Raw genomic sequence first — 15,932 nt, forward strand, 5'->3', positions numbered from 1 at the left:
TTATTTGGATGCTCTCGGCGCCAGTGGCTTCATTCCGATGCCATGAATCATTCTCGAAGACCAGGTCAGCCGAAAGCGTGTGGCACACGCGCGGGAGGAGGCCGTGATGAAGATTAGAGAAGAGAGAGGGAAGCATGTGGGATTAGGTTGTCACTCTTTGGGGGAGTGTGGACAACCATTCAAAATTATGTATTTACTTTAATCAAACTCTAATTCTTCTTCTTCTTTAACCCTTATCAAACAATTTTTATTGTTTAAAATAGAATTTTGGAAGTTGGTTCGAACTTTAAATTAAAATAACTTTTATCAAAACAAAAAAATTACTTTAAAAAATAGTAATCAAACTAGTGTTAAATAGAATCGCTGTTTCTTCACATAATTTATTATTATTATTTAATAATCACTTTTAAAAAAATATAATTATTAACTATTTTACATTTATGTTTTATATTAAGATTTTTTATATGAAAATTCAGCTTTAATTATTTTTAAAAATAGTTAAAATTAAATTACCCATAAGATGTAAAGACTTTGTTTGCATGGTCATCTAATAATAAATTGCCTGGTACAGTAAAATTAATGGCTTATTAATGATGAATGAAAAATAAATTCATTCAAATTTTATAGTTCAGTTCAAATGAAAATAATTTACATTTACAAATTAATTCTTCGTACGAGTACCATGCAGGAGATATTTATTACTTTCTTGATTACAGAATATATGATGTTTAAAAAAAAAATATTCTACAATATATGTCATTTTTTAAAATCAATGCCACATTGAATATATTTTTTTTTTCTAAAATTATCTTTAATAAATAGTAGTGTGAGTAGTGTATAAAAAGAGTTAATGAACGATTAATTAGAGAAATAAAAAATATAATAAGAAGTTAATTAATATATATATTTCTTAATACTTATAAAAAAAATCTTAAAATTCATATATTGTGAACGGAGGGGAAGGAGTAATTATATGTTTTGTAATTGATATACGAAAGAGTAGAATAAATTTGGGAATGGTTATAAAATAGAAATTAGATTGGTAATGAAAGTGCAGTGAGCAATGAAGGTTTCAGCGGTTGGCACTAGCAGTGTTACCCTTTCTTCCCTCTTCCGATTTGAATCTGGTTCGGTTTCGCTGTTATCAAAATCCAAATCATCATTTGGCGTAGCATGCTCTTTGGCTTCTTCTTCTTCTTCTTCTTCTTCACCTGCGAAGGCGCTTCGCAGAATCCTGGACTCCCCAGGGGTCCACCAAGGTCCTGCTTGCTTCGACGCTCTCAGCGCCAAACTCGTTGAGAACGCCGGCTTCCAATTCTGCTTCAGCAGCGGCTTCTCTATTTCCGCCGCCAGCCTCGCCTTGCCCGACACTGGCCTCATCTCTTACGCCGAAATGCTCCATCAGGGACAACTCATCACCCAATCCGTCTCCATTCCCGTCATCGGCGACGCCGACAACGGCTACGGCAATGCCATGAACCTCAAGAGAACTCTCAAGGGATACATCGCAGCCGGATTCGCCGGAATCATTCTCGAAGATCAGGTCAGTTTGTTAGTTTGCTTTGTATCAAATAATTCTCATCTTCGATTTACTTAACTTTTTTAATTAGTTAGGTTTCTCCTAAAGCGTGTGGGCACACGCGCGGGAGGCGAGTGGTTTCTCGAGAAGAGGCGGTGATGAAGATTAAGGCGGCCGTTGATGCGAGGAGAGAGAGCGGTTCCGACATTGTGATTGTGGCGCGCAGTGATGCTCGGCAAGCTGTGTCGTTGGAGGAAGCGCTTGTTAGGTCAAGGGCCTTTGCGGATGCTGGAGCTGATGTTCTTTTCATCGACGCCCTTGCTTCCAGGGAAGAGATGAAGGCTTTCTGCGACGTTTCTCCGCTCGTTCCCAAAATGGTACCTTTCTCTTTATTATATTTGATTATATTTATAGAGGGCGGGGAATGCATTTGTTCACTTGTGTTGTGCCTCTTCTCTTGTGTAGGCCAATATGCTCGAAGGAGGTGGCAAGACACCCATACTTAATCCTATGGAGCTTCAAGATATTGGTTTTAAAATTGTTGCGTATCCACTTTCCTTGATCGGGGTTTCTATACGAGCAATGCAGGTCACTTCTCTTCCTTCATATTACTTACATGTGCTGATAAGCTCAGGATTGAGACATGCTACCAAATACTTGTTTGTTTTATGATTTGATTTTAGTTATATTCACCTTTTAACTCCTTTACAACAAGCCTTATTGTTCAACATGACTGCATTTGTAGGATTCACTCACTGCCATTCGAGGTGGCCGTATTCCTCCTCCCGGAAGCATGCCATCTTTTGAAGAAATTAAGGATATCTTAGGTTTCAATGCTTACTATGAAGAAGAGAAGCGTTATGCTACAACCACCAATCCGCAGCTTTCCAAGAGAGGTAGGAATAGGATAGACAGATCTTAACACAAAATTAAGTGAATAATAGCCCTTTACTTTCATAAACGTGTTGGGCTTGGGAGGGGTTGGTTGATGAATGGTGATGAATAACCTTATGAAATCATCTGCTTGTGGAGAGAAGCCTTTGAACTTTATTAAGGTCTATTTATGTGAAGTGGATATGTTCAATGCTGAATATCAAGTTAAATATTTCATTAGTATTTTATCAAAATAAACAAAGGCCATCTAATTAATCGTAGATAGTCACGACTCAAGAGAAACTTAGATAGCTATTTTTTCATTAGTGAATTTCTATGTTTCAGCTCTAGGGGAGAAACAAAGATAGAAGTAAAGGTCTCATGCTGATATTCACATTGTAAATATATATTGTGCATTCCATTCTTGCATTCTCATAGTAATAGTTAGTTATTTGTCAGAGAGCAGTAACCTATACAGTATACAACGGCGAGATCAAGTTGATACAGAGCAGACAAATCAAAGTTTCAAAGATCCAATTGTGGAAGTTATAACACCTGATGATGTGTACAATAAATATGGTGCAGATAGTTCAAGGAACCCTTTTTCTGGTATCTGGTCTCGAACTCTCAGAGTAAAAATAACTGGCAGAGATGGATTTGAGAGACTTGATCTTAGGATTCCTGTAAGTTATCATACCTTTCAGTGGTACTGAAAAAAAGAATAATGATTTATTCATATTAACTAACTGGTCAGAACTAGTTAAGGATGCAGCCTACTGATTTTCACATTTGATAAGAATGATTTTACCATAAGTTGCTGCAACTTTATCTTTAGAATCCCAATACATTGTGGATTCCATTTACATAATTTCTTTTTAATTCTAGCCCAATTTCGGACATGTCAAAAATCCATGTGTACTTGTACTATTCTAACTTTTTTTTTTTGCTTGTCCCTTGTGCTTGCAAAGTGGCATACATTGATCTCACTGTTATTTGCTGCTACCATTGAAACCTCGTGAACTTCTCTAGTTTTAATTGAACAATTAGTCTTGGGAAGAAGAACTATCAGATATGTTGCATTCAAGTTAATAATCAAAGTGATTCATTTGGAGTTGAAATAGTGGTGTAAGTAGTATAATTGGACATCCCAGTTTCCTGAATTAACCACCTTTCTTCCACCACTTTGTGCTTGCCCTTCTTCCCTGTTATTTGGAAAAACAGAAAGAGAAATGAAATACAGTACACATGACTTTTGTTTTATAAATGCCAATCTCCAACCTTTTTGTTTTGTAATGGTTATACATATTTTCTGTGGTAACCCCTCCCTGGTCATTCAGTTATTCATCTTTAAATTATGTGTATGTTCAATTGAATATTTCTCCAATAAAGATTTCCTGTTTCCTTTTTCTCCTAATACATGTAATTTGCTATATACAGGCTGGGTTTCTGGATGGAATCACAAACATAGTTCCTGGTACTATTACTATTTAGAAATTATTATAGTTTACTGTATATATCTATTCTGAATTTGTGACTCAAAGCTTCTTTTTCACAATTTTTGTTGGTTATTTTTTTCATAACTCTATACAGCTTTGGGTGGCATAAACATCAAAGAGCTTTTAGATGATGCTACTGAGGAAGTTGGGGGGAAACTCTTGTTAGATTTTCAAGACAGGATGGGTGACAGAATTCAAGTATTTCTGGAGTGATTCCAGACATAACTTTTCTCAAGTCTAACGGTAACTTGTTCTGGACTACTGTTGTTTTATTTATGATAAAAGAAGGAATTAATCAAAAAGATAAAAGGAGATTGGAGGATAAGAGGTCCTCCTAAAAAAGAACTCAAACTAAAGATAAAAAAAAAAAATTGAGCAAAGATACCCACTCCCTCAAACATAGATAAGGGAAACCCTTTTAAAAAGATCATGAGCTTTACACCAACTAGAAGCCAAGTGCCATATCCTACAGAAGCTTCTCACTCAGAGAGCTCTCTTTAAAGACATGAGAATCACACTCCAACCATATATGCACCAAAGAGCAGGGAACTGCCACAAAATTTTGGCTTTACTTCTACCAAACCCAGCAAAACTGAGTATCAAAAGTTTGGCTTATTTTCTTTTTTTTTGATCGGCAAAAGTATATATATATATATATATATATATTAGTGAAAGCAGTACAAGTGGTACTGATTTACAAACAGCATAGCATCAACGAGAGCAGACCTATGGTTAACTAATACAATATACAGAATAAGTATTAGAGAACCAAAGATCTGGCTATTAGCTAGGTAACCACCCACCCTCAAAACCGTACATTTTATATACTATTCCCCCCGAGTACAAAAAACATCCCTAATACTGCTAGACCACGAGTGAAATGGGATATCAAATCCTCTTTCCAGGTTTAATGCATCCTCCATCAATTTATGACCATTAAAGCTTTCATTTAGGAATACAATCCTACTCCTATGATGCCAAGTACTCCAAGTGAGTGCGATCCACCAACTCTGCCATCGTTGACCCCTAAAACCATCAGAATTACAATTAGAAAATTGAAGGAAGAGGGGGGAGGGGGGGGGGGGGTGTTCTTGCAGCTCCTTGAAAGTGTTATTATCTTATTCTACATTTTCTTGTTGATCATGAATAGCACACTTTAGATATTTCGGCATAACTTATGAGGTGTCAGTAATTATAGCTTTATTTGATTAGCTAGCGTCATGCTCTTTCCTATGGTGGAGTATGTGATCAGTTACTGAGCGAATGAAAAATTTATTGCTTGTAGGTTTTCTGAAACCTATTATGCAATGCCAATATATCATCTAGTTCACTTTATTGCTTGTGATATTTATTGACTCAGTGGAATCTTTATTTCGGCCATAAATTGATATAGCATCTGGGAGTTTGTGCATCGGGCTAATAGAAAGTTGGAAACATGTTTTCTGACTGGTCGGAACCAAATCAGAAAAGATAAATCCTCTTTTCATATTGCATATTGACCAACAATTTAAAGTACTTGATACACATCATGTCTATCCAACAACTTCCCTTACCAGAAATTGTTACATTCATTGCTAAAAACTATGTTGTGCTCCTGGGTTACTGGTGTTGTTGCATTTGCAAATTTTTAATTTCTTATCTCCCTTTTACCATGATGTACCCAGTAAAATTCTGTTCTCTAAAGAAAAAGACCTCTCAGACTGCCTGTGTGGATGTTGGTCATATGAGCCGAACTATATTAAATCTGTGTATTCTTTTGCTTCCTGCACTTTTGTTAATTCTCGTCTTTGGCATAACATAAAGAATTTAATAAATGGAAAGACTCTTGATTGTCTTTTCTTTCATTTCATTTATGTAATTCCAGATTTATGAATTGTATTATATGACAATCGGCAATCATAATTGTTTTACTTTCAAATTTCTTTTCTTTAGTGGTATGGTAAGACATATTTATTTTTGTTTAACTGTTACTTATATTCAAGTATACGATTGGAATAAGTTGGCTTGTTTAATTGCACTTTCTGAACAACCATTAACTACTGTAACACCATAAAGCCAATTTCCTACAATATCATGTCAGGAACATTTGGATGAGAAAGCTTTGTTTCTTATATTCGTTGCTGTTGATGATGATGTTCCAGGAAATTGATGGTTCATATTGATGAAGGTGATAACTGGAAGCTAAGGGTTAAACCTGATCTAGGCACAGCAGCTCGGTTGTTGGAAGTGAGGAAGCCGGACGTGGTACAAGCAGCATGGTCATCGGGAACCAGTAATTTAAGATATCACATGGATTTATTATCCAAATACTGGAAAAAGAAAAAAGTTATTACAACTATAGTCAGGAATGGGAAATTTCTTGAAAATAATTTTTCCCTTTATTGTCAGCCCATTTTTATATTTATTTGTTCTGATAGGGAGAAAGATTCTCATGTCCTATATCGCTAAGATAAGTTTACCGAGCGTTGAAACTCACAATTTCATGCAAAACGGCGTCTAAGTTTTTTTAAATCTATAGTTGTGTATATGTCTATTTACAATTACATCGACTACTTTCACTTCAAATTATTTTTAAGCAACTTTTACTAGAACTTAAGATAAATGTTATAGCTTGGATTCCCAGTATACTCATTTATATTTAATTGGCTTTCCAAATGCAATTTACAATTTGGAGGCTAAATAATTTTGAAAAAGGTGAAATTTTGTAAAATTAAATGTTGGGACACAAGATTCTGGTGTCAACACGAAAATCATGGCATCGGATTCGTCACTAGAAGTCCAGTGTCCAACATAGAAAGCAATTAAAGCATGGTATCGACGCCACCAAAGTCACGAATGTCCAACACCAAAAAGCATGGTGTCAACACCATTCATCTAAAGGAAAAAGAATCAGATAACTTTAAATGAAAGTATACAGCACCAAAAGCTCTGCATCTTATTTTACGCGACTTGTTAATGCTTTCATTTAGCAATGCTTGATGCCTTTTTAGGATCAATTGTTACACGTGTAACATTAGCTTTAGAATTATCCAAAAGGAGGCCACTACCAAGAATAAGGGAAATGGATTCCATTCCATATTATTCCCTAATTATAATTATATGACTCTTTAAACAAATTCACATCTCTTAAAAAAATAATTAATTTAATTAATAACATTAAATCTGATATTTTTTCAAAATTATCCTTTTTCTTATTTCTCTATTCATTTTTCCTGAGACAAATCTCTATGCACTTATGCACTTAATTGCTTCTCATTAATATTTGGAGAGAAAATAATTAAGAGTATGTAGAAAAATAATAATTAATACATCTAAAAATTAGATTTTTTTTTTATAAAAAGGATAAACAAATTTCTGAAAAAGCTTATAATTAGGGACAGAAGAAATAGATATTCGTACCAAGTAGACTACCTAACAGAACTCCAAAATATGAAGAAAAAAAATACGTATGGTTCAGAATTGGGGGTAACAATATTTAACACGGGTCTAGAGTTGCATTTGTCAGAGTTCATTATCCCAGCAAGAATTATTAACGAATTTTTCAGCAAGAATTAAAAAGCTTCAAAGAAAAACCAGTGAATTCCGATCCTAAAAGTACAATGGAAAAATTATATTAATATCAAACCACCTGTTGGTGTTAAAAAAATGAGGAACAAGCAAAGAAAGCAATAACCCAAGCAAGGTTATTATATCCAGTCACTGGTACACAACATTGATGCTCAAAGCACCTACAGAAAGGGTGACCCAAAAAGAATGGTAACAGCATATTTATAACAAGAAATACACATACATCACACTGGGTCACTTTACAGCAAACTGCAGCTTTAATGATACACCGCTATAAATTCAAAATACAGACTACTACTAGTAGCACTGTATTGGCATTTCTCTTTCTCAACTTGTAGCAAAACAATCAGTAATGTACTTCACCTTGCTATCTAGGCATAATGTTCTATCTCATCGGTAGCCGCCATATGGTTGCTGACCATAACTACCATATGGCTGCTGACCATAACTACCTGAACCCATCATGGAGTTATTATAATTACCTGGCATGTTGGAGCCAGGAGGCAATCCAGTTGGGGGTTGCATCTGGTATCCTTGTCCCATACCCATTCCCCCCATTCCCATACCCATTGATGCATTCATGCCTCCTCCATAGCCTCCCATACCCATACCAACACCAGGACCATTGCCCATGCCAGAACCCATCATTGGGTTTTGAGGAGGCCTTAGAGAACCAGCACCAGACCGACCCATACCTGAACCCGATCCCATAGCTTTACCCATAGTTACAGTTGATGTTACAGCTGTGGTAGTGGGCTTCTCCATTCTCTTTTCCTTCCTATTAATGGCTTCAAAGTCAACCCCAATATCTGCTAATGGATTTGTTTTAGCTGCATGTAAAAAAAACATAGAAGTTAACAGTTTGTCCATACAAGATCAATGTCCTACTTAAAGTATGCTGTAGAAACTGAAATGTTACAAACAGCAGGTTTTCAGGTCTAAGCACTCACGTCCAGATATATTCAAATTAACCAATCCCCTGCTTAGTGTATCTGCCCAAACTGTTGATTTAGTCTCAAACTTGTCCTTGGATGGTTGAGAAACTAAAGAATTGGATTGTGAAGCATTAGAAGCAAATGGTTGATTGGTAATTGGTGAGCTATAGGGGGCTGCATTCCCTTGTTGTCCAATAAAGCTCTGGCTGTTAAACTGTGATGCTTGATGAGTTGGAGAATAAGAAGACAAATGCGGAGCAGTGTGAGCAGTAGATCCTCCATGATGGGGGAAGTTGGTGCCCTGTGGCAGCTGTCCTGTTGGAGCTTGGGGAGCCATGTGTGATGGAAAAGCTGCCGTCGATCCAAAGTTCCCACTATTCATATGCCCATTATATCCATTTTGGGATTGAGGAGACATGGTTGGATATCCACCCTGGGAGTGCAATCCACCATACATACCACCTGATTGTGCAGGTTGGCCACCTTGAGAAGCAAAAGGCGACTGCAAATGTTGGCCAGTAGGAGATGAAAATGCATGCAAGCTAGGTTGACCAGCATGAGATGAAAAGGGTGGTTGTGCATATTGACTGGAGGGAGATGAAAAGGATGATTGTACTTGTCCTGGTTGGCCATTAGGAGCAGAAAAGGGTTGTTGAGAAAATTGATCTGTAGGAACTGGAATGTTCTGCTGTGAATGCATCTCAGATAATGGTGCATGAGGAAGAATGTCTGCAAGAATATCTGTTTCTGGCTGTGAAGATGACATATCTTGAGACGGAAACTGAGAGTTTGTAGAGAAAGGTTGAGCGTCAGAGGAAACAGGTGCAGAGTATGGTACAACAGAAAATGAATCCCCAAACCCAAAGTTAGAGTTTGTTTCTGCATTAAGGCCATTTGATTGGGATGGCTCAATACTCTGATATGTCTGGGGTTGAGATGGAGCAGTTTCAGTAGAAGTAAAAGCCTTGAATGGCGAGTCACCAAATGGATCTTCAAAAGACTGCCAAAAGTCAAACCAGCAAATATATTATTTAAACAAAGATTAACAGACAGAGGGGACTGTTTTATACACACTAAGATGTATCTAAAAGATTATTCAAAGCCAAGTTATGAGAAAGATATGCCCTTTCTAGAAATAGAAAATAATTTTCAGAATTCTATCTCCATCATTTTGGTCCACAAATAGGATAAATAATTAAGTAATTAAGTAATATGGTACATTTATTAACAAAAACTCCCCACCTACCCAGTTGGTCACACATGCTAAATCAAAATGGACAAAAATATGGCATAAAGCTGACAACTATAAGAATTCCAAGTCAAGTGCAAATCCATTATTTTTAGTACTATGTCAAAACATAGAAAAGAGGGGTGATATCCTTTTTTCACTAGAAAAAGTAAAAGCTATGGAACAAATACCTACCTGATCAAAATTATTGGACCCAGATGGTGGTGCTGCAAAGGAAGCTGTTGATCCAGCATTTGCATCAGGGGCTGCAGTTGCTGATGCAGCTGGTACAAGAGATAATGCATTTGAAGAGGACGAGTCTGAGAGGGAGCCGAGCAAGTCCATTTCAACGTTACTAGTGGTGGCTGGGGCAGCTAAGAAGAAATATAAAGATATCATGAGTACAAGGCCTAGTAAATGTTACTTTTCAAAGAAAGTAGTCTTAAAGCATTAACGCAAGCTCTTCAAGACCACTGATGTTATGATTGTTTCAGTGTACTTTTGGGGAAATAATAATTTTTTTTAAAAGCTCTCTCAAGAAGCTGGCAAGAAAAACAATTTCTCCAAAATAAACTAATCCAAACAGGCACTCATATTAACATTAAACTCCCAAATGCTTGCCAATGATAATTCATCAAATGTCAATTCAAGCCATTGATTTCATTAGTATATTGGAGGCTGGAGCAAAGTATGACTAGAGTGTTGTTACATCTTGACCACAAACCATGCATACAGCAGTGTCACATACTACTCAAAATACAAGTAAATGAAAAGAATTGTTAGTATGAGCTACATTAATGAGTGGCCAACTTTTCCCACTAAAGGATGTAGGAAACTTATTCTTATTAATGGATCTTAGATTCAGTTTCAAAAAATCTTTCAAATTTATGCATGAAATAGTGTGTATATAACCACTCCAGAGTCTGTATGATATTAAGTTGTCCAAGGATAAAAATCTAAAACTACAGAAGAATCATCAATAAAAGGTAGCCAGCACCTATTTCACAGTCCTGGTTACCAGAACATGAGGCCAGCAGAGAAATGCTGTGAAATTTTTCATATTGCCAAACAATTTTCCAAGTGAGGCAAGCTCATGGTGTTTAGGACAAAAAACCACATTGTTAAGACTTTGGTGTATAACAGATATATACTCATCATGAATGCTCAAGGGATGGTCTAAAGAAAACAATATTTGTAATGCAAAGGCATATGCAAATCAAATTACAAATGAGGCATATATTTCAAACTTCCAGCCCAACAATTAAAATAGAAATCCAACCTCCACCTATGAAACTGAGAGATGATCTACTGAATAATAATTTGACATGTACAAATAAATTCAACTCAAACATGTAAGAATTATTCAAAACAAGAAATCAGGAAAAACTGTTACAAGAATACTACTGATAACAGACAGAAGACTTAGTGACCAGCATAATACTATAACTGTATATAAACACCTGATGCAGGACCACGTGGGTCAAAAAAATCATCAGTCGCCTCAGTTTCCTGAGCTCCAGATGCAGCAGTACTGGCAGCAGTAGTTGCTTCGGTTGGATTATTGTTTACAGGAAAAGATCCCGTAGGAGCAGAGGTTTGACTAGGATTATCATTTACATGAGGAGAGGAGTCTCTAGGAGCAGGTGCTGCTGAAGTTTCCACATCTCTGCAATCAAAATAATATAAGTAACGGATTCTGCTGTGAATAAGTGCTGTCTGTAGTATAAAAGTTCATACCTTTCACTGTGTACAGGGCTGCGAGATTCACTGACAGCTTCTTCATAGCTAGGAGGAGCACCCATATTTTGCTCAGAAAGTTTCCGCTCAAGCCTGCCCATTTGTATCGTACATTATCAACCTTAAAAATGCCTAGCAGCAATATGCTTACAGGAGAGAGAAAAGGTGTATTCCTATTGACAAATTTACCTTGCTTCCAGAGATTGGTCTTCAGCTTTAGCATTGCTTCCACTGAGAGATCATAGCATAAAAATATAAAGTTAGAAGCCCGAATGATTCACATCTCAGCAAATAGTTCACAACTCTCTTTCTAGCATTTGAGTAAAAGAAGGATGAAACTAAAGTCATAATCATATTCTGACAATTAAATGGCCAAGGACAAGCAACAATAGATCTCACAAGACCCCACTCTAAATGGGTAGTTGGGTACAAATATAAAGCTTGTTTTGACCTTTTTATAAATTCTTATGCATAAGAGACAAAACTTCATTCCAATAATTATGTTGACAGTTTAAAAATCACACGCCATTTTTTTACCACTACGTAAAGTATAGTACTCCTTCTATGCAGCATTTATTTAGCAACTTAGCTTCTATTTTAGTGACAAAATTATTTTAATTTTGAAATGCCATGAGAAGTAAAATCCTGATTTCACAAATTAATCACCAAATCAAATTTCAAATATAGTCAAACATAGATTCTTAAAGGTTTGTCTTTATTGATGATTAGAGTTTGCAAGTTGCAACTGAAAAGTATACTATTTAAGCATGATGGAAGATGTACTGACATAAAATTGCTCAATCTATATTCCATTTTAAAATAACTAAAACAAAGATCAAAAGCCACATAGGTACTGAATAGTTTGGGTTCTCTACACCATCTGTTAAAATTTGAATCTGGAAAGCTTGAAAATGTAAACCTATTTTTCTCAAAATGAAAGCTATCAGTCACTAATGAACAGCCTACATTTCATCAACTTGAAGCAATAATGTGAAAACATGAATACAAGAACAGGAAGGTCATGCTGCCAGAACTAAATGAACTTCTAGAACTAACTATTAAACAAAGGGTCATGCATGATGCCCCTAAATGCTCAAGCATAGAAAAGGATCAAAGTTTTTTATCTTTCAGTTCCACAGAGATTCTCAAGATACAGGTGTATTTTAAGTAACAAATTAGGGTTAAAAAAACTTAACAGTACACTAGACTCAAGTGTATAAAAGCTTGAGCTAGTCCAGCCCTTAGAATTACGGGGATTAATCATATAGGTTCATACCGAGATGAGTGTTGTCCATCATCATCATAACGATCTCTATCAGAGCTCCTGCTTCTTGTGTCATATTGGTAATCAACACTTCGACTTCTTCCCCTGTAGTCGTCATCTCTGTATCCATCCCTGCCATAACGATCCTCATAATCTCTGCCATAACGATCTCCATCACGACCATGTCGATCATCATCTCTATTGCCCCATTCTCTTTCCTTTCCATAACCATAGCCATTTCTATCTTCTTCCCTGCTTCCATAACGATCATCATCATATCTGTCACCATAGGCTCCACTGCTTGAATATGAACCAGGTCTATACATTCCACCTGCTGTACTGTTGCGAAACCTGGTGATTCATATAAGACAGTTAATATCTCCTAGAAATTGAGATATTCACATACATTCACACAAATTTCACATATTCTACTGTGTATTTTAGATCTATAACCCAGAAACTCAAAAGACATACAGATTATCAAATTCTAAAACTCAGGGGAAGTTAAAAAGAAATTATCTACTCATGCAATGTCTTATGCTTGCTAATCAAGGGGGTATATATCAAGTTTACATTACAACTGGAAAATAACAAAATACAAAATATCAATAGAATTAAGGAGAGGAGACTTACTTGTCCCTGTTAGCAGCAGCCTTCTGCCTAACTTCTATGATTCTTTCTTTATCATTCACAAGGACAACCAGACTTTGAGATTTCTTCCTGACATTGTTTCCTTGATCTCTTCCACTGGAATCAATATATTGAAAATCGGACAATGTCTGTTCATATGATGATTACAATGTTATCAGTTCACATTATAAATTTTAGATCATCTCAACAAAACTAGGAACCTGAATGGCAATAACTATGTTAAGTTTAAAGTAGGATTGACTAAATGAGAATTACTGATATTTGGTAAGCATGTTCTCTGATCTCATCTATGACTCGCTCTGACCCATGAGCCACCAAGTACTCTAGTACTGTCAAAGCCTGATGTTTAACAAAGGGCAGTTAATGTAGAAACACATAATTTTTAAGAAAGTAAGATCAACAGCAAATGCAAAAAACAAAAAGATAATTCTTAATGTGCAACAACCCATCATCGTTATTGCAAAGGATATAAACAAGTATTAAAATGGATTTCACAAATTGGAAGATACACTGTAGAGTTGGTGGTGACAACAAATGTAAACAAAATTAGCAGCATCTGCTAGCAATTGTATCTAAAACATAAAATAGTCTGATCAAAACCTTGTAGACATGTCGCCAATTCTTGCCAGTGTCATTAATTCGCTTCCAGATTACTGACATGATCATCTGGTATTCATGACTGCATGGATGCTTAAAAATGAGATTCTATGTAGTCAAATACACAATATGTCAAGCATACAATTAAGAATCCAAGCTTACGGGTTTCTGGTTGCCTGAGCAATATCTGCAAGAAGTGATCCATGAGGACCCCATGGTTCATTGCTGGTAGCATCAAGAACCTAGAAGAGGGGAGATAAAACAATGAATCTACATCAGATTTTGCAAAATAAGATTATAATACATAAATTTAAGGGTAGGAAACATCAATTTCATGAGCAAGTATCGCATACAAAAATTACCTTCTGTTCAATCCCAGGAACTTTCAGCACTTTCTTATTTACTTCTCTTTTACTGCAAGAATACAATGAAGAGTAGAACATTTAGGAAATACAATTGGCCTCTAAAATAGTGATAAACACCTAAAATAGCAATTTTATTCATGACATGTTGAATCATGAGTTAATGAATAACGAACAGTTATACTTACAGGTCCCTAACAGTTTGACCAATAACCTTCTTCATTATTGCTGGAATTCAGCAAAAGCTACAAACCAACACCAAGGGCACGAACTGCAATGTACAAATAAAGCTCACTTGAAAAAAAATTCACACATCGGTTCCAGAAAAGCTTAGAGTTTCCCAACAATATAATGGTCACTTGAATTCCAAGAGGATATTTTCAAGCATTATCATCTGTTTGTTGTTGCATTAATATTTATAATTTAATACAGCAGTTTAAAATAATTTTCAGAAGATGCCAGTTAGTCAGAAACTTGATACATTAATCAAATAAGCCAGACAGCATTAAAAAACAATTAATAATGTTTGCAGTCAGCACGGTCGGTATATATATAATATAACGAGTGAAATGAATCATGTATAAAGTAATATCATAACCTCAAAATTGAAACACAATTATATAAGATCAACAACGAAAACCAAAAATTAGTCCAACATGAATCTTCTTCTGCTGAGATCAATCTTAATTCTGAAAAAACAGGAGGATAGCATCATTATCCCGCATCACATCTCAAATCTCACCTTGTGGCATGTCAAACTTGAAACAATCAAAACACATTGAATGAAACTCTGTCATTGGAATCACAGAAAACAGCCAGAAGATCCAAACCAAAGAGATACAGCAGAGCTAAATCAAATCCGAAATCTAAGGATAAAATAAAAATCATTGGCCACCGAAGAGATTGCGAATAGTAATAACAATAATGCATAAAAAGAAAGAAAGAAAGGAGATCGAAGACGCAGCAATGAAAAGGAATCCAGATCTGATCCGAGAGATCGAACAAACGAACGAACCTGATCCAAAGGGGACAAACAAAATCGTCGGCAGAAAGGGGATAGAGAGAGAGAGAGAGAGAGATTGCAAATTTGCAAGAACTCTCTGAGTTGTTGTGTCCCAAACAACAATAATAATAGTATTACGTTGTGACAGAAGAAAACACACACAACACAAAAACGCTCTCTCTCTACAATTTCGGAGTTAATCTTAAACGGAAGCATAAAGGACGAGCAAGACAGCGCAACTTACACGCGGGGAACAATTACCTTTTATATTTTTTCTTAATTAAAAATTAGTTACTGCTAAAATTATTTATTTATTGGCTATGCTTTTATTATTATTCTAGGCCATTAAATTTTTAGTATTGGGATCTGATTTGCTTGGTTTTGAAAAAGAAAAAAAGAAAGTAAGTATATGGGTAATAATAATGATGCGAGTGTACCTAGGGGGCATTTGGTGAATGGGTTCAAGTCCTTGTCTCTGTTGTCATGACACCAATGTGCCAACTTATATCTTACTAGTATTATTTTCTTGGTGGATCAACCGTCTATTATTCTATGATGCTTTTTTCAAAATAAATTAGGCCTGTTCAAAGCAAGCCAGCTTGTGTTGACAAGGAAAAACAAAGTGAATATAAATCGAAACATGTTCGCCTAGTATGCCAATTCTGACCCACCCTTCCCTTCACTACTATCGGACTACACT

General features: G+C 35.8%; 2 protein-coding genes across 4 annotated transcripts; one reads left to right on the plus strand and one right to left on the minus strand.

Annotated features, from left to right (window-relative positions):
- The first annotated feature begins 1,001 nt into the window (after positions 1-1,001).
- Positions 1,002-6,432, plus strand: LOC114423815 (2,3-dimethylmalate lyase-like). Of its 2 annotated transcripts, none has more exons than XM_028390714.1 (8): positions 1,002-1,543; positions 1,615-1,896; positions 1,985-2,107; positions 2,265-2,415; positions 2,978-3,075; positions 3,830-3,866; positions 3,983-4,131; positions 6,030-6,432. In XM_028390714.1, exons 1-7 carry the CDS (start codon positions 1,064-1,066, stop codon positions 4,099-4,101), a joined length of 1,290 nt encoding a protein of 429 aa, XP_028246515.1. In that variant the 5' UTR covers positions 1,002-1,063; the 3' UTR covers positions 4,102-4,131; positions 6,030-6,432. The 2 variants fall into 2 exon arrangements, with proteins under 2 accessions (XP_028246515.1, XP_028246514.1); XM_028390713.1 differs by having other exon boundaries at positions 1,005-1,543; positions 2,852-3,075.
- Positions 6,433-7,477: 1,045 nt separating this feature from the next.
- LOC114423814 (clathrin interactor EPSIN 2-like) lies at positions 7,478-15,475 on the minus strand. Of its 2 annotated transcripts, XM_028390711.1 has the most exons (15): positions 15,245-15,475; positions 14,972-15,095; positions 14,418-14,500; positions 14,230-14,281; positions 14,030-14,109; positions 13,871-13,949; positions 13,526-13,609; positions 13,253-13,398; positions 12,632-12,970; positions 11,545-11,586; positions 11,356-11,448; positions 11,079-11,284; positions 9,814-9,992; positions 8,406-9,390; positions 7,478-8,285 (listed from the first exon to the last, which is right to left on the minus strand). In XM_028390711.1, exons 3-15 carry the CDS (start codon positions 14,450-14,452, stop codon positions 7,846-7,848), a joined length of 2,760 nt encoding a protein of 919 aa, XP_028246512.1. In that variant the 5' UTR covers positions 14,453-14,500; positions 14,972-15,095; positions 15,245-15,475; the 3' UTR covers positions 7,478-7,845. The 2 variants fall into 2 exon arrangements, with proteins under 2 accessions (XP_028246512.1, XP_028246511.1); XM_028390710.1 differs by lacking the exon at positions 14,972-15,095.
- Between the last annotated feature and the right edge of the window lie 457 nt (positions 15,476-15,932).

Source organism: Glycine soja, chromosome 8 (genome assembly GCF_004193775.1).
Source record: "Glycine soja cultivar W05 chromosome 8, ASM419377v2, whole genome shotgun sequence".
Taxonomy (NCBI): Eukaryota; Viridiplantae; Streptophyta; class Magnoliopsida; order Fabales; family Fabaceae; genus Glycine; species Glycine soja.

What these genes read in the sequence shown, in the direction of transcription:
- LOC114423814 (XM_028390710.1), bottom strand. Translation starts at nt 14,452, where the DNA reads ATGAAGAAGGTTATTGGTCAAACTGTTAGGGACCT. An exon ending in AGCCCTGTACACAGTGAAAG is followed by an intron (nt 11,285 to 11,355) that starts GTATGAACTTTT and finishes TTTTGATTGCAG; the next exon opens with AGATGTGGAAACTTCAGCAG. An exon ending in CCCACGTGGTCCTGCATCAG is followed by an intron (nt 9,993 to 11,078) that starts GTGTTTATATAC and finishes ATTTCTTCTTAG; the next exon opens with CTGCCCCAGCCACCACTAGT.
- LOC114423815 (XM_028390713.1), top strand. Translation starts at nt 1,064, where the DNA reads ATGAAGGTTTCAGCGGTTGGCACTAGCAGTGTTACCCTTTCTTCCCTC. An exon ending in GAATCATTCTCGAAGATCAG is followed by an intron (nt 1,544 to 1,614) that starts GTCAGTTTGTTA and finishes TTAATTAGTTAG; the next exon opens with GTTTCTCCTAAAGCGTGTGG. An exon ending in AATCACAAACATAGTTCCTG is followed by an intron (nt 3,867 to 3,982) that starts GTACTATTACTA and finishes AACTCTATACAG; the next exon opens with CTTTGGGTGGCATAAACATC.